General features: G+C 41.5%; 1 protein-coding gene across 3 annotated transcripts; it reads left to right on the plus strand.

The window, feature by feature from the left end:
- Positions 1–631: 631 nt before the first annotated feature.
- On the plus strand, positions 632–18,139 carry prrc2a (proline-rich coiled-coil 2A). 3 transcript variants are annotated; one of them, XM_079591944.1, is made up of 17 exons: positions 645–757; positions 5,079–5,230; positions 7,500–7,677; positions 7,851–7,947; positions 8,157–8,232; positions 9,858–10,001; positions 10,163–10,413; positions 10,537–10,619; positions 10,729–10,877; positions 11,735–11,837; positions 11,937–12,135; positions 12,282–12,374; positions 12,503–13,043; positions 13,163–13,410; positions 13,689–13,989; positions 14,083–14,305; positions 14,506–18,139. In XM_079591944.1, exons 2-17 carry the CDS (start codon positions 5,116–5,118, stop codon positions 17,507–17,509), a joined length of 5,805 nt encoding a protein of 1,934 aa, XP_079448070.1. In that variant the 5' UTR covers positions 645–757; positions 5,079–5,115; the 3' UTR covers positions 17,510–18,139. The 3 variants fall into 3 exon arrangements, with proteins under 3 accessions (XP_079448071.1, XP_079448070.1, XP_079448069.1); XM_079591943.1 differs by lacking the exon at positions 645–757 and adding an exon at positions 782–921; XM_079591945.1 differs by lacking the exon at positions 12,282–12,374 and having other exon boundaries at positions 632–921.
- Positions 18,140–18,688: the final 549 nt, after the last annotated feature.

The raw sequence follows: 18,688 nt of genomic DNA on the forward strand, positions 1-18,688 counted from the left end.
ATCATTCAAAGGTTTGGGCCCAGTAAGACTTTTTGTAAATAAATTAATACTTTTATTCAGCAAGACTGCATTAAACTGATTGAAAGTGACAGTAAATACATTTACAATGCAATAATTATATTTTCAATAAATGCTGTTTTTTCTTTTAATATATTTTTTTAAGTAGGCCTACCTTGGTGGTAGGCTACTATAGTTTAATATTTGCCGTGTTACTAAACAGTTACCATAGTCATAAACAATAGCAATGGTAATCTACATTACCCGCCGAATACCATGGTAGGCTACTACCACGGTCCTCTTTCAAAAACATTATATTTTTTATAAACTGTTGATACCTCTATGAACAGCAAGGTTTTGCTTCCAGCGTAGAACGAAGTGAATCATGTAATACAAATAATTGTATTGGCTAAGAAGATATCAAGTTACACCTGTTCGTGCAAGCTTTATCCTCACAGCCATTCATAGCGCACCTCTATCATTGAGAGAGAGAGAGAGAGAGAGAGAGAGATAGATAGAGAGAGAGACGCTTACATAAATGTAAATAGTAGTTTAACATATATGATCTGATTGGCCAATAGGCATGTTCGGAACGTATTATGTTAATTTAACCCCGCCCACTATGCGCGCATCCACCCCTCTATGCGCTACCATCCTCAGAAGCCGTTGACGGCTCTAATAGTGACGGATCGACCCCCCGCAATATTATTTTATTTTCCCTTTTTCATTTGTTTTGTGGAAAAAAGAAAAAGGAGTACAAGTAAGCTTCACTGCACACATCCGTCCTCAGCAATCCCCATCAGATATCTTCAACTCATAATCCTGTTTTGAGCTTTAGTAAGAGCTTGTGCTAACGTTAGCTAGTACACGATTATTGCTAATAACTCCACGATACAACCTCGAGACAAGTCGGAACAAGACCAGGTTAGTAGCTGTGTCTATTGACCAATCGAGTGCATTAAATAGGTTTTATTATAGAGGTGTTTGTGGTCCAGCTGTCCTGCTTTTCATCGCTCGGTGTCGGCTAACGTTAGCATGCTATCAGCATAGCTTGTGTGTGTCACACATCCTGTTGACGATGTACCATATATCGTTTTTAAAGTTATGTGGTTCTGAAGTTTTAATTTCGACTGTTTTAGTAAGTGTTATTTTAACGTTGAGTTGGAGTAACGTTAGTAACGTTACGCCTAGGCTGAAGAAACGTATAACGTTAGACGTGCATTGACTGAAACTGCATGTCAGAAAAGTGCATTGTTTTGGTTTAGAAACAAGGATTCGGTTGACTCGTTTGGTTAGACATGTATTAAGTCGCACTTTAAAACCCAAGAACTCGGATTCCAGAAGAAGCCTATGTTGTTAAATCGTCACAAATCCCGATGCTAATGTGCTTGTAGCTCTGGCCTCACTTCGACGCCGCCATTTTGTTTTGTTCTCGCCATCAAATCCTTTAGTCAAACCCGCAGCATCAATTATACGGATAGTTTATTTCCCTATTTTGTGTTTGTCGCCTTTTCCCATTAATCTAATCTATGCATAGATTAATGCAGATGTCTGATGTGATATGTAATCGTGAAGTTATGTATATTATGAAATGTATATGTCTGCCCCCTCCTCCCAGCACGAAACATGGAGGCCGCGGTTAAAAGCAGCGAGTTAACAAGTCAAAACAGACCATTCACCGGGTTTATAATACACCGCTGTTTATATCAGATGCCGGACTTTTCGTATAGTTAGATGAACAACATTAGTGGTTTTTGTGTAGAGCTATGCCGTGCTCTCGCGGCCAGTTGGCAAAGCGTGTAAAATAATCTACGCAGCTCCTGTTCGCCAGCGTTGCTTCATGTTGCGTAGAGATTATTTTACAGGCTTTGCCAAATGGCCATCACTGCTATCCCTAATCTGCATCTGATGTGAAGTACACTGCTCTGGCTTTAATGTGTTAAATAGAGAAGCAGGACTGTGCTTTTTACTAAATCATTGGATTGTGCTCTTTAAAATCCATGTTGGTGGAGATTTGTTTTTGGACAGCCTTTAAAATGCTGTTTTAGTTGTCCTTTGCAAATATTACTAGTCATGTTTTTACTATTGTAAAATCATACAAAATACATGGGCTTACACAAACATTATACGTATAATTTATGAGGGTGATTATTGAGAGTGGTGGCTAATACCAAATATTCCAGTAACTTTTATTTTGGCCAAACCAGTGGTCATGGTATTTTTTTTGTTAGCAATGTTAATGTACGTTATATGATTATACTGTGGGCTTTTAATCATTATATATTATGTTGAATGTCACACTGTAGAATAAACCCTGTAAAGTGTCCAGAACTTTAAGTCCAAACTAGTATACTTCGGTGTTGTGTGTACTTTAGAGCAGGGGTTTTCAATCTTCCAAATGCTATAGACCCCCAAATATATTCATCTTCATGCGAGGGACTCCATCCTACAATTTTAAAAGGAAGCTATATATTAATACGTATAAAGAGCTAATTTATAATGTGCAAAATTTTATATCAGAACCGTGTCAGTAAAGTTATGTTGCGTTTTTTTAAATTCTCTGTACTTTACTATTGTATGTGTATACCTATTATTTAAATCAAAATGTATTTATTTTTATTTATATTTTATAATGTTATTTATTACTTAATTCAGTTAAAACATATTTATTTTGTTTAATTAGTTTACTCTTTTAAAAATATATATTTTTAGCCTATATTTTTTACACTGCTTTTCTTTAAACTTTTCCCCATATAACTCCCTTGTGGCCCCCTGGCGTCCTCAGTCCCCAGTTTGTGCTAGGGTATGTGAACAGTACATGTAACGTAAATTTCATCATTAGAATAGTATGCACATACTGTACCCACGCAGTCTGATTTTTTTCCTACTGCGTGTAGGTCTACTCATTGCTTTTTCCCAGTGATTAGTTTATCTACAAAGTGGCTCAATTGTTGTTTCGCAGGCAAAAAGGAATGGAAGAGACGGAACAATGGCAAAACACCGGAGACCACAACAACAAGACGCTTGTGTTAACAAGTGCTTGTGTGAGGTGGTTAAAAGAATAGTTCACCTAAAAGAGAAAGTTATCCCATAATTTACTCCACCTCAAAGATCCTATAATGTGTATATTACTTTCTTCTTTCAGCCAAACACAATCGAAGTTATATAAAATAAGATCCTGGCTCTTTCCAACTTTGTAATGGCATTGTTGCTGTTTCTAAATGATATTCACTCTCCCGGGTATCTGATAGATCACAACACTGGAGTAGAGAGGACCATGAATTGGCATCACGCGCACAGTGATTGGAATTCAAAACTGTGAAGAAATAAAGCTAATGAACTTCTGAATAGATATAAAGTGATGCACTAGGAGCTGTGTGCACAATATCTCCTCTCTTGGCTCTTTGTGACCTGCACTTTTCAAACTTTTCAAAGCAACTCTCATAGCTTTAAACGCATCCTTCTGCACCTGGGATGCGCATAAGCGACGTGTGCTGCTCTGTGTTGGAGCCTTTCATATTCTGTTAGTTTTGCATGCCGAAATATTATTAATAACCTTGTTATTGTCTTGTCATATCTATAATATCTTGCTGCCCCATTAAAAAGCTGTGCAATACATTTTAAATAAATGTATTTTAATTGTATAGAATTTTTCTACAGTGTTAAAGAAATGTGTTTTATAAGAATACAAAATATAGCCTACATTTGTTTTTCATATTTAGCCTAGCATTTACACTTTTTTTTCCAGTTTTTATAAACTTAAGTTTATTAGCCTACATTTTTCTTTTTTTGTTGTTTTTCTCTATTGAATTTAGCAGGGATGTCATTGTCACTATAGATTAATGGATAGGAGGCTAAACCTCTTTTACGAGAGTCTGATCATGATTCCCCCATATTTATATCGCAAATATCCCATATCGCAAAATCTCTAAAGATAGACATTTTATACCGTGGAAATGATAATTATCATCATACTGCCCAGCCCTATGGAGGCAATTTGAGTTTATATTATACTTGAGGTTATTTATGTGCTTTTGACATAAACATTAAGTGTTTGCAATGAATAAAATAACATACAGAAGAAAAGTATCTTTATTTAGATTTATCTGCTTTAGCTGCAGTTCACGACTTGTTTATTTTAAATTAGTTGTGAGATTTTTTGAATGTAGTTGAGTGGATATCACTCATGATGTTGCTATGGATGAAACCTCTAGCAAGACAGAAACGGTAACAGCATTTATAATGCATCACCATAGCAACCATTCGCAACTGCCTTTCCCCAGCATTTGAGATGTTTAAGTCATTAATGGCTTTTATTGATAAATCGGACTAGGCAAGCAGTTGTCTTAAATCTTTCTGTAGTGAAAGAAACAGTTTAAATAGATAAGTTTGTTTTCTGTTAGAATTTAATTCTGTTAGAACGTCTACATGTTGCTTTTCTGATTGACCTGTGCAAAATGTCCATCTTGTCTAGTGTAAACATGGGTCATATTTTCTGTTGATCATTTGGGATACCCCAATATCTTGGTTGATTTAAATGAGTTGAGTATATGACCTAGAGTGACTTCTGTAAACATAATGTAGGCTTGTCTTGTAGGCTGTATAGTGATCTACAAAATGCAGCAAATTACTAGTAAATGTCCGAATTAGGGGGCGGCAATTGCTTGAATGGTGGCTTAAAAACACAACTAGAAATTCACTGCTGCGGTAACACCGACTACTGCAGCAAGCCTATTTGACTCACAAACATGTAATATTAGTAACTGCACTTAAGGCAAAACAATAGTAATTTTCTTATTAAAAATCCCCCAGCGCTACTGAATCAGGTGCTGGCGCCACCATCGGTAGAACTTAGTGGCACTGGTGCTACTACTCTCAAATGTTAGTCTGGAGCCCTGCCTGGTCTAAAGGGGTTTTAATACTAGCCTGTTACAGAGATGTCTGTCATGCTTGCACTTGGCTGTTCAGTTCGGGATTCAAATTTTGATTCTGTAAAACATTAACGTTTCAAAGGAAACACCCTTCACCTCACAGCATTATGTTCTCCCTTTTCACTCTCTCTTTCACTCTTTCTCTTTCAGTCTCAGGACTCACCATACTCAATGAGCGTACAGCGCAATGTCAGAGCGCTCTGGGCAAACGGCAAAGGGGAAGGATGGCAAAACCAAGTATGCGTCTCTCAACCTGTTTGATACCTACAAAGGAAAGAGCCTTGAAGCACAGAAGCCTGTTGGTGAGTTTGCACTGAGTAAAAGCTTTTAGGATTTGTTGTCACAAACTTTTTGTTATCTAAACTAATTTATCTCTATCTGTTTTTATGTGGAGTAGGGATGCTAACGGTTAATCGACAATAAATTAATTAATAAAACGTATCGATCATCGATTTAGCGCGGTCATGCGCTACGCATAAGATGTAAAGTAGACACAAGGAAAAATAAAGCGAGCGTGCCGGAGTTAAGTTTGGGACCATTTTACGTTAGAAAATAGTTACACCTTAATGACTACACCTTTACTTGAGCATTCACAGCTTTGTTGTTATGTGCAAATGTATTATGTTTATTTTGTGTTGGCCTATATCTGATTGATCTCATATAGGATGCATTTGGTCAAAGGGTTAGTTAGTTCACCCAAAAATTTAAATTCTGTAATTAATTACTCCACCCTCATGTCATTCCAAACCCGTAAGACCTTCGTTCATCTTCAGAACACAAATTAAGATATTTTTGATGATATATGAAAGAGCTTTCTGTCCCTCCATTGACCGCAACGTCATTGCAACTTTCAAGGCCCAGAAAGGCATTAAAAATATTGTTAAAATAGTCCATGTAATTGCAGTGGTTCAACCAGTAGGTCTATTATATTCACATTCTTTGCTGTGGTAAAGTAGAAAAACGCTGTAGGAAAGATAGCCTACCTTTTTACTTGCACGTCAAATTCTTTTTAACACAGTTTGTGCTTGTTATTATACTTGGTAAGGCGAGTCAAGTTTATTTGTAAAGCGCGTTTCACATGCGCAGGTGATTTTAAGTTTCGTTTTCTCTGGCAGCGCAAAATCAAACGTAGCTTAAATGTCTTGCCCTTGTGGAACATAAAATTCGCTCTTCAGACCTTTTACAACAAGTAGAAAACCTGAAGATATTAGAAAAGAGATGGTCTCTTTCCTGCTCTTGTCCCACATCCCTGATCCCTCTCAAAGCGCAGAGCAGTAGGCTATATCACGCGTCTTTGTGTGGAAATATAAAGTTAATGTTTTTTTTAAATATCTAACTTTATTATAATTATTTAAGTTCATATTATTTACTGATATATATTATTTACTGAGTGTGATGTTTCATTTACGGAAGTGCTCAAATAAACACGCAGATCTGTTACGAAATGGATGTTTAAGCTTGGTTTATTATTATTATTATTATTATTTTATTTAAAAATGTATTTAATTGAGGTGTGTATGTGTATATATATATATATATATATATATATAGGCTATATATTATCACCCACCGCACCACCGTGGTAAAAAACTGCCACCGTCACAGCCCTAATGATATGACTATTCATTTGTATCAAAAGAAATGGTGAAATGACTCCCAGAGCAGCTCTGGAGATGAAGTTCATGTGGAGTGTCCTCGTATTCTGAAAACACCATGAACATCGTCGTCACATGTTTGAGTATGCGTGGTATATGAAACTGTGTTGTTTATTCACACATTTCAATGACTGGATTCTGTAGGACAATTCTTGTGTAAGCAGGAGGTAGCTGACTGATGGAGCTCATCTGTATTTGCCATAGCAGTGCAATACAGCTGTTGCATATATTAAGAAAATATAGTCCTTTACAGTGTGCAATTTAAGATCATAATCTGCCTGGCCTTTCTGAAACAAAGTGGCCTCGTGTTCATTGTTTTCTACGTTTCTTAAATCCCACTCTGCATCATCCTAGCATTAGGCTATTTAAACATTTTTCAGTTGTGTCAGCATTGTCTTAGGTCAAACCTCAACAGTTCAGCAAGCTACCCTGGACAGAGTTCTTCTTGTGATCTTCGTTTTCCCTGCTTATGTTTTATTCAGTAGCCGAACTACTAACTCTAAGCAGCTGTCCCTGTTTTTACAAATAAAGTTCTCCCTGTGGTTCAGGCTGCTTTGCTCCAAACAAATAGGGGATTGAGAGTTGAGACAGATACGTTTTTCATCATCTGAAACCACCAGCGACTGCTCTGTGTATTGTTCAACCTATTTTGCATAGGCCAAATCTGTCTTGAGAGTTTTAAGGTGGGATTTTTTTTTGGGACCAAGTCAATTACGAGTCAACCACTTGAAACAAATCCTTGTAAGATAGTTTTGCTCCTTTCACTGGCCAGCCAAGCATTCCTAAGCCATAACGGATGGAGTTTGTTCTCGCACATGCAGCAGTCTCTCCCGCTCAGTCAGGCTGTGTCCCTTAAGATGGTGTTGGGTTTCTGTGCTTGTTTATTTACCTCCTCCTTTTCCACTTCTACTTTCAGTTGCCCCTCGTCATGGCTTACAGTCTCTTGGTAAAGTTGCCTCTGCACGGCGCATGCCCCCCCCTGCCAGCTTGCCTAGTTTGAAGGCAGAGAACAAAGGTAACGACCCCAACGTCTCGCTCGTTCCCAAAGACGGCACAGGATGGGCAAGCAAGCAGGAACAAGCAGACCCAAAGAGGTGAGAGATGTTCACATAAAGTAATCGCATCATGTCAGGTTTTGATTGGACTGTTTAAAACATAATTATCTTCAGTGACGTTTCACTCTCTGCTGTTTGTTAATAGTCTGATTGGCTACATGTCCATGCCTGCCATCTAATGCCTGTTGTTTTGGTTCTGATCTTTTCTGTAGTACCGATGTATTGTCAGCAGCGCAGCCGGAGTCGCAGCCGCCTGTGGTCTCACAGACGTCTGTGCCGAGCGTGCCGAGAACACCTCCAGCTCAAGAGGTACCATCACACAAACATGAATAATCTTCAATATTGTACGTTATTCAACATCTAAACGTTTAGTTAATTAGGTCTGTACCTTACAGCTGTAGAGGTTGTGTTTGATAAGTCATTCCACATCTTTAAATCAATACACTTTGGCATAAATGTTTTTAGTTTTGTTACTCTGGGACATTGTTTGGTTCTTGACACTTTTGTATGTCTCTTAGGCCCCGACTCAAGCTCTAGCCGTAGGACCAAGGTCCTGGGCACCGGCCAGTGTTACACATGGAGTACAAGGAGATGGTAAGATACAGTGCCAGGAACATGCTTGTAGATAACAACATGGAGTACATAGAGTACAGTATTTGAACCTCTACTAAAAATTATGAGCCTAACGATTGCCTATTTTATTGTTAAAATATTGCTTTAATTGGTTAAAAATGAGGAAAGTTAAATTAGGGTGATATCAAAATTGAAATCGAACATTGGATTACACTAATTACATGTAATAACTAAAAAACATAATATTGACACTGTTTCCATCCAAAGTTGATAATCAAAATTGGAATATCGCATAAAACATTTGCAAATAAAGCACCATTTCCATCTAGTGAGCCGGAGAGAACAAAATCGTCACTTCCTGATAAACTGGTGCTAAATATCACTTAGGAGAGACACTGTATATTAGCAGTAGGAGAAGCCACTCTATATAATAAATTACTTGCGCCTCAGAGCAGGCAGACGAAGTTATCTTGCTTTCGGAGGCGGATGTCTGCTGTTCAGGAACACAGTCATGCAAGAAAGTTCTGGGAGGTAATTATGCTGAACCACTTTGATGACAGACTTTGCTCAGGCATTTCAGAACAACTAATCTGCTGGTTTGTTGTCCCATCTCAGTCACATGTAGGCATGCGACAGCATCAAACTTTTATGTTGCGATAATTGCTGAAGCTTTTATCACTGTACACGTTATTATCACAATATTAAAATAAGTTGCAAAAAAAGTGTCATAGAATAACAGTATAATATGCTGTCAGAGAGTGAATGTGCATTTTCATTCAGCGTGTCTCCTACGCTTGTTCCTCCATGCACTTCTCATGCACGTTGGGCTTGTATACATCAGTGTGCGCATGCCTCTTTGATGCAACATACAGCGGTTTTGTGCATTTTAATCGGCTGATGGGGAAAGTTTTCTTAATGCATTGTAATTATTTTTTTATTCGTAATAAATAATTATTCTCTGTATTTTGCCCTCAATTACAATATCGTGCATATTCATTTTTGTGTTATCGTATTACCGTATATCGGCACCTCTAGTCATGTCTTTTTTTATGCACTTTGAGGAATTTATTTGGTAAATGTTTTTCCATTGTAATTTTTCAGATAAAGTTATGAGCTTTTTTAGAATTCATGCGCATTTTGCAGTTTCAATTTTCAATCCAGCATTTTTTTTTTTTCTGCGATACCCTAAAATGCGCATACAAATAGGTGGATGGAAACATAGCTGCTGTCATTTACTCACTCTTACATTTTCAATGAGACATCCTTTCCTCTTTGGAACCGAAACATGAATTTTTTTATTTTAAGTTATGTACTTTATTTTCTCCATGCAATTAAAAAACGTCTTTAAGTCTCAAAGGGATGCAGAATTAATATAAAAGTATAACATGTACAAGTCGTATGTACTACTTGTACAATACTTCATTGACTCTTTTGCATCCTACCCTTGAAGCTATACATAGATTGTGTGTGGAACAGATAAAACAAATTTGTATGTAAATGACAGCAGGATTTACTTATTGGATAAACGATCTCTTTAAAGAAATTAATTTACATAATATTAAATGAATGTAAGGAATGTACGATATATAAAGTTATATTGTCCAAAATGTCAGTTTGTTATTTTTGAAACATTGCTCTCTTTACAGGTGGAAAGGGATCAAACCAACAGTCGCCATTCTCTCGCGAGGAATTTCCCACCCTGCAGGCGGCTGGAGACCAGGACAAAGCTGGCAAAGAACAGGCCACTGCAGATCAGTGGTATGGGCCAGGACCAAGCCTCCGCCCCCAGAGTAAGCATGAGTGCCCTGTTCTGCTTTCTGTAACTGTTATGGTGATATGTCTTGGAGCACGTGGTATTCATATTATATCTGTTAAATTTAATGCTTCTGATTCTTGTTGGTTCACACATTCAGCGGACTCTAAATAAAAATGTTTTTGCTTTCTGTTCTAGACGTAACAAGTTGGCGGGATGGTGGGGGCCGGGCATTGGCACCCACCCTGGCTGGGGAGGCAGTTGCGGAGGGCGGTGCTGGGGGAAATATGGTGATGGAGGGTGCTGCTGGGGCCCCTCCCATCCCACAGCAGAATGCATCCTCTCATGGGCTGCCTAGAAGTCCCTCAACCGGCAACCCCGCACTTCCCCTCCCTCAGCCACCTATTGGCCCGCAATTCCAGGCTTACAGAGGGATCATGCCTCCCTTCGTAAGTTTGAACATTTTCATCTTGGCTCATCTCTAGAGAATGGCACAATGTCTAAAATTTTGATTGATTCATTTGTTCATTGCATTCATAGCCTATCTGTTCTGTCTGCATCTTTATCTCTAGATGTATCCACCATACTTGCCCTTTCCACCCCCCTATGGTCCACAGGGACCTTACAGGTACCCACCCCCAAACGAGGCCCCTAGGTAAGAATATTTGCGAGTTGATTATTTCTAACTGAGTAGAAATACTACTAATATTAATTCCCACTGTTATCTTGTTGACTTCCTTAACCCTCTTCTGACTTCTTGCCAGGTTTTCTCGTTCCCAGGGTGGAGGTGGGCCAGATGGGCGGCCACCTGGAGGCCCCCGGGGTGAAGTGGTAAAACGCCCATCCATCCTCAAACAGGATGACCTGAAGGAGCTGGATGAGCTGGATCATGATGGAGATGAGGGCTGGGCTGGTAAGAGCAAAGCTTTCAGTTCATCTGACATATTAAGAGTGTAGAAAATTATTTTGATTCATGTTATAGAGATCAGTATGGAAGTAAAATAATGACAAATGTTTTTGAAAAAAAAAAGCCTGTTGAATTGCACTACTTGAAAAAAATATGCATTGCAATTACCATGCTTGCAATTTAATGCATTGTATTTTTAGGGCTTGCATTTTTATGGGCTGAAATTCAACATGGTTGTATATTTAAGCTGTGAATATTTCAATTCAAAACATTTCAAATGCATTTTCATTAATAAAAATTCAATAATTCATTTTCACCTTTCATATTTCACTTCCAAAATATTCAAACTGTTTAAAAATACAACCTATAATATTCAACAGGCAATTTTCGGTCCACTTTATTTCGCTTTACAAATTCGCTTCCACAAATTCAGTGGTTCAAATTCGACAGTAAATTCAACATTGACATCCAGGAACTGCAGGAAAAGCAGTAGATTACCGAGCATACTCTTCGTCTGACTGTTTGTACTGTATTTTTTTATTCTAAACTGTTTTAATTAATCTTATTTCTTTTGATTATTTTAATTTTCTATGTAAAGCACTTTGAATTACCATTGTGTATGAAATGTGCTATATAAATAAACTTGCCTTATATATTGCATGATTGGGTAACTTTATGAAACTGGTAACTTGCATACAAGGAGACAGTGTTTTTTGTGATTGTTTAATAAATGACAGTTGCAGAATATTTGGGAACAAAAAAGTTACACTCTGCAATTTATTTGTCTTTTCCGTGTTGATTTGAAGGTACAACATATAACTACAGTGTCATAACCTTTTCTTGATGATTTGCTTTGTTCTCAGGAGCCCAGGAGGAAATTGACTATTCTGCAAAGTTGAAGTTCAGCGATGATGAAGGAGAGGATGATGGGGAAGAAGAACGGACTGAACACAAAAATGGAACCCGGTAAACCTTTCCGAAATGTTTTATTATTGGTTGATTACTTTAAATGTTCTTTTCGCTCACTGAAGTCCTTTTTGGATACTTTATATTCTGCTGCAACAGGGAGTCAAGGGAGCAGCAGAGATCCCAAGTTGGACCTGCACCAGTTTCACGTTCCCGGGCATCCGACAGTGGAGGGGATTCGCGCCGCACCCCTCCTTCCAGTGCTGAAGATGGCTCCGCATCCCCCTCCAGCAAGCCAGGCTGGACTGAGGAGAGTGGAAGCAGCTGGAACAGCCAAGCAAATGCAGGATCTTATCAGGTATGAAACCCATCTCCCCACACAGGTGCAAGCCTTCAGTGGTACCACTGGCATTTGCCAAATAATGTGCAGTCACTGTGAGGACAGGAACATGCTTGTGGTGTTTCCTGGATGACTCGCTGATTGATACGTGTACCCCTATGCAGAGGTGTAGGCCTGGACTAGGTGGTCCAAGGGAGCAGCCCTCCCTCCCACCAGGTCCAATTCTTGGACAAGGGCCCTACTCCTACTACCGCCAGGTACATGGGGAAGGAGTCCAAGAAATAGGAAGGACGCGACATCAAGCTCTAACAAAAGCATGTTGCTGTTAATGACGATGGTGGTTACATTGGTGAACTTTAATTACTAACCCACTTTCTGTCAACAGGACCGGCCTTCTAACCAGTCGCCAATATCCGGCCCCATCCTGGCCCCACAGAAGCCCAGCGGTGCCCAGGCACAGCAGCAGGTGGGGGCGGTGCCTGGTGGGCCAACCCCTCCTCCCTCCAACGCCCTGCACCCCCAGCAACAGGGTGAGGATGAGGATGAGACATGGCGGCAACGAAGGAAGCAGTCATCAACAGAGATCTCTGCTGCAGTAGAGCGTGCCCGTCGTCGGCGTGAAGAGGAGGAACGGAGAATGCAGGAGGAGCGCCGTGCTGCCTGTGCTGAAAAGCTCAAAAGACTTGATGAAAAACAGCAGCAACAGACAATAAAACCCAGCAGCCCCAGTGACGCTCCAGCCAACAGCCCTAGTCCTTCCTTGTCTGCGCCTGCCTCGTCTCCTAATGCCAGTCAGCCATCGTCACCCTGTGTGGACACTGAAGAACCTCCTCTGTCATCCGTTCAGGGAAGCGGTACAACATTGGGACTGAATATTAATAACAGACAGAGGGCTGGCAGCAACAGCAGCCACGACTCCAACACTGGTTAGTTTTCATTAAATAGTACATTTCCTCATCTTTTTGACACGTGGTGGTCTTTTCTTGATGAATGTTTGTTGTAGAAAATGAGCAAACATTTCAGTAAGTGTTTCCTCTTCATTCAGAGTCCCAGCAGGCTCTGCAGCCTCAAGCCACCGAGCATCCACAATCCCTGGATGTCCCAGTGCCTGTAGATGCCAAGGAGGAACCTGTGGTGGGTGGGCCACACATCCGTGGCCCTAGAGGTGGAGATGACTCTGTGAAGTTGGTTGAAAGTGTTGGTGGAACAGGACGGCAGGGAAGTGGTCCACCTGGGCAGGGCTTTTCCAAGTATCAAAAATCTCTTCCTCCTCGTTTTCAGAGGCAACAACAGGTTTGTTTTGTCCTGCATGTTTTGTCTCTAAATATGGAAAGTGTCATATCCAGTATATACAATAACGAAAACGCACCCTAAATGGGATTAATCCGATACATACAAAATAAACACAATCGTACAAATTATATCTGCACAAAATGACGTGGATGTACAAGTGAATTTGATCTAAGTTACGTGCTATTCAGAATGTGTGACTCGTGTTGTGCCTCTTTAAGGCAACAAGGAAACAAGGAAAACATTCAATAAAAAACATGGCTTGTATCATTTGTGAGCAGGAGCAACTTCTCAAACAGCAGCAGCAGTGGCAGCAGCAGCAGCAGCAGCAGCAACATAACCAGGTTGCCCAAAATCAGCTTCAGTCCCAATCTCAGAATCAGCAGGGCCCCACTCCAGGTACCACACCACAGTCTGGGCCTAAGCAGCCAAACCTTTACCCCCCTGGCTCAATGGGGCGCCCTCCACCTCTGCCTATGAACTTTGATCCCCGCTGGATGATGATGCCATACATGGACCCCCGAATGATGCAGGGACGTCCCCCACCCATGGACTACTACCCTCCCAGCATGCATCCTTCTGGTTAGTAAAAAAAAAAAAAAAAAGAACAGATAAACTGTGAATATTAGACAGATGTCTTGTTGTCCAGGGATGATAAGGGCTTTTATGTTTCAGGGTTGATAAGTCGAGAACGTTCTGATTCAGGTGGCTCTGGTTCAGATCCGTTTGACAGACAGCAGCATAGCGGACCCCCTCATCCTCATCGTGGCACACCACCCATGGATCCCAAACTGGCTTGGGGACCGGAAGTTTTTCCCGGGGGTACTGAGGGTCGAGGTCTAACCTCCCCTTTACGGCAGAAAGCTGTCGAGGAAGAGGAGGCTGGCAAAGGCCAAAGGTAACAAAACGCCATTTCAAACATTTTTATATTAAAATACAAAGTAATTGCATTAAACTAAACAGCTTGAGTTAAAATTCTTTATTCCTGAATTTTAATGCTTAATATATTTGTAAACTGTTCCTTTAGAAGTATATTGTTAGACTTTTCTTTACTTTTTTTATAAGCATGACATGTTTTTCTTTTCTAAATTTTTCTAGAAGTGACACTCCTCCAGTGCGTATGCGAGAGGGAGGAACGGCTTCCATTCAGTCGCCTGGTGTGGCTCCCAGCTCTCCATCAGGCTCATCCAACCAAACCCCACCACCTCTGGGGATTCAAGTTGGGGGCCAGGGTGCTAGCCACCATACCCATCATCATCATATGGGTGGGCGAGGAGGTTATAGTAGCTACCCTGACAGTGGATCCAGAATGGGCCCCCACCTGCAGCAAAGGGCCAACAGTGGAGGGACACTGCATGGTTTTGGCCATCAGGAGAGTAGTCAGCAGAGCCAAATCTGGGGGACTCCTCATCTCCATTATGACCGAAATGGCCGTTCTGATCACTCTACCTTGGAGGCCAATTCACATCTCCAACACCATGGTCCTCCCACTCATCCTCCTCATTTCACTCTTCATCCCCATAAGCAAGAGAATGGCAGGGAGCGAGAAAAAGTGTGTGAGCCAAAAAAGAGTGACCCTTCACCTCCACTCCATCAGCCGTCCCTCTCCTCTTCCTGTTCATCGTCATCATCATCTTCCTCAGCTAGAGAAGATGGCAGTGGAAAACAGTCCCTACATAATCAAGTCACACCACAGCATGAGCATGATACTGGATCTGCTCATGCTTCAGGAAGGAAACAAGAGAAGATTGGAAATGCACACAATCAGCCCCAACAGCATTCTGTGCAGCACCATCACCCTAAAGCCAACCCTCGCATTCGGGAGCACAAAACTGAGACACACTGGGGCCCGAGGCCTGGTAGTAGCGTGAGTGGGGGCTCAACCCATAACAGGAAGGCAGGCTCTGGAATGAGTGGAAATACTGAAGAACCCACAAATCAGGTGACTGAGAACAAATGCTTTACTCAATCAGATGGCATCACAGTCAAACGGGCAGGTCCTATTAAGAGACCAGTGCTTAAAGAGATGAAAAGAGAGGGTGGTGAAGGAGGAGGAGAAAAGACCACTGGAGGCTCTGGTAAAGATAAAGAACAAGATGCTAGCCAGACCACAACCAAACAAGAACCAGCATCTGGGGCTCAAGCCTCCTCAGCACCCAGTGGGAAAGATGATGCAGTCTCATCAAATAAACCCAGAACTGGCGGAAAGGAGCGAGGTAACACTGGGGGTACAGGTAAAGGATCCAAAAACGGAGAAAGCTCCATTCAGAATTCTGGCTATTCAGCTCCTCAATCCAGGAGGGAACGAGAGCTTTCTTCTGAAAGAGGAAACGCAACTTACCATGCATCCTCATCCAGAGGTAGCCGATCCAACCGTGGCCGAGGAGAGTTCTTTGGCCGAGGCCGAGGCTACAGGGGCACTTACACTGGCAGTGCAGGTGGAGGCAGCCGTGGAAAAGCAGGTGGCAGAAGCAGCAAGGACTATAGGCCAGCAACCAACAGTGGCTACCACCATGGACCTTCTAATCAAGAATACAAGCGGGAGGCATCATCTGGCAGTGGTAGGCATGGACATGGGGGCTCTCAGCCAAATCCGGGACGTGCTAGGAACCGAAGTGAGACTCGAAGTGAAGGCTCTGAATATGAAGAGGTGCCAAAGAGGAGACGACAACGGGGATCTGAAACGGGCAGCGAGAGTGCTGGTAGTGACCTTGCTCACTCTGACAAGGAAGACCGCAAGCTGAACACCAAGACTGGCACACGAGCAGAGAATTCTACAACAGGCCCTTCATCTTCTTCAGCTCCTATCAGAAACTCCCAGACTAGAGTGTTCACTCCAAGGGGAGTGCCATCAAGACGTGGTAGAGGTGGAGGTGGTGCTGGAGGGGGCCTCCATAGAAGTGGAGGCACTGCTGGAGTGTCTGGTGGACATAGATCTGGACCTGGCTCTGCTTCTCATGGCTGGTCTACAAAATCTGCAACTGTGCGAAAGCAGCATACATCCTCACAGCCATCCCCTCCTAAAGATTCAGGCCGTGGAATGAATGGCGACAAGAAGAAAGCTGCAGACCTGAATCAATCTCAGAGTCAATGTGCAAATTCCTCCGCACCTAATCCCTCTGTGCCTACAGCTATCCAACAAGGGTCAATTGAGAATGGAAGTGTTGGAGCCCCTCTGCCCTCAAGTAATGTTCCTTCAAATTCCACTGGTGCTCCTAACCAGACTCTTCCTCAGTCTACCCCAGATGGACGAAGTTTCCCTAACAGGGGATTTGAGCGGCCCCCTCGTCGTAGGCGCCACGGACGATCCCAGCATCAGCAGGACAAGCCTCCCAGATTCCGCAGACTTAAGCAAGAGCGAGAGAATGCAGCCCGTATAAATGGAAGCAGTGTAATTGAAGTCATAGCTGGACAACAGCAGCACGCTCCTTCCCCGTTGCAAAATTCCCTGCAAGAAACCAACAGCACTCCCAATGCCTCTGCCCCAGCTGTTGCAAATGCAAACCACAGTGTGTCTGCAACTTCTAACAATAATAATAATAGCAGCAACCTTGGGGGTGGAAATCAAAATTTCAATAGTCACCACCACCATCACTACCAGGGCAACTCCCAGTCACACCCTCAGCACCATCACAACCATAACCCAGCTGGGGGTGCCAAATCTCCTGACGTCTCTAACCAGAACTCTGACCAGGCTAATGAGGAATGGGAAACTGCCTCAGAAAGCAGTGATTTCACAGAGTTTCGAGAAAGAGAGGGTGGTGGAGGTGGTAAATCTTATTCTTCGCATCAGCAGCAGCATCATCACCACCACCACCATCACCATCCATCAGGAAGAGGTGGTGGAGGCAACAGCGGTGGTGGCGAGCGAGAGATGACGGCTAAAGAATTGGCCACCAGCAAGAGAAGCTTCTCTAGTCAACGCCCTGGAATGGAGAGGCAGAACAGAAGGGTGAATACCGGTGGTGGTGGGGGTGGTGGAGGAGGAAGAGGCCCCAGGGGTCCGCCCGGCGCTGGTGGGGCAATGGGTGGAGCTGGTGCTGGCGGGGGTAATCGTGGTGAGAGGCGTGGAAACTGGCCCTCTCCTAAGAACAGGAAGTGATGTTTTTTTTTTTTGGAAATGTTTAAAATGCATCCCTCTATCTTTGGCCACTCTTTTCTGTAAAACCTCTACCCCCTTAACATAACACTTTATTATTGTAAAAGATTAGTTACCCAGACCATGTACACATTATAGATCTTTTGGTTTATAGCTTTTTGTCCCTTAATTGGAAATTCCCACTCTTGTGTCCTTTCACACTCCCACAGATCCTAAACTACTCTTGAGATTTTACATACTACACCCCATTTTAATGGAAGTAATTCCTGACTGAAAATGCATTCAACCACATGACCCATTTATGTTTGCATATACAAGCACAATATTACATCAACCTGTCAAAAATGTGCTTAGTTTATGTATGCCGGGCACGTTTCATATATTTATGTAAGAACTGTGGCTTGAAGTATATATGGCTAAGGTTGATATTATGTACTTGTGTATTCACATCACATGTTGGATTTTGGAAGTTGCTCTTTTAATGAGAACAAATGTATCATAGATTTGTTTTCCCCTCATTGTGTTTTGAATTTTTCCCTGTGTTCATTTTCCATTTCAACCTCTCTTTAAAGATGAGGATATATCTTTTTTTCTTCTGCAAAGCAGGTCATTAAAATGTATTTTTAAATAGAATCCCCTTCATTTTTGGTTCAATCTTGCATACTACTGTGCTTGCCCCACTAAGTATTACACCACAGCTCACTTTTTTTGGAATATCACCGTCATGCCCACTTTTTCAGAACAACATAGTGTATTTTTCCCCCCTTATGTTAAAGTCACAGGCCTTCTCTGCTCATTGCTTTGGGTTTTCAAATAGTTTCATTAGTGGTTTTGGCCTCGGCATGGAATTGTAGACTATTAGTGCACATTATACATGTTTATATTGTTGGACAGTGATCTTAAATGAAGGTCCTACAAAAGTTCCTCTTCATGGATCACATTGTTTTAAGGACGTTTCTGTTGTGAGCAAACCAAATGACTCTTAGCCTAAGTGTCAGATCCTCATTAAATTAGAATTTTGTTTTTTTGTTGAAAACATGCGTTACAGATTTTCTTTTGTCTTGCACTTATATTAAGCCAGTAAACTCCTAAAATCTCCTTTAGATTAAAGATTGTTTTATTGTTTTTTTTTTTCTTTCTTTCTTTCTCCAAATGATTAGCTGTATACTGGGCATCTTATTT

This window comes from Phoxinus phoxinus (genome assembly GCF_949152265.1).
Source record: "Phoxinus phoxinus genome assembly, chromosome: 19".
In the NCBI taxonomy this organism is placed as follows: domain Eukaryota; kingdom Metazoa; phylum Chordata; class Actinopteri; order Cypriniformes; family Leuciscidae; genus Phoxinus; species Phoxinus phoxinus.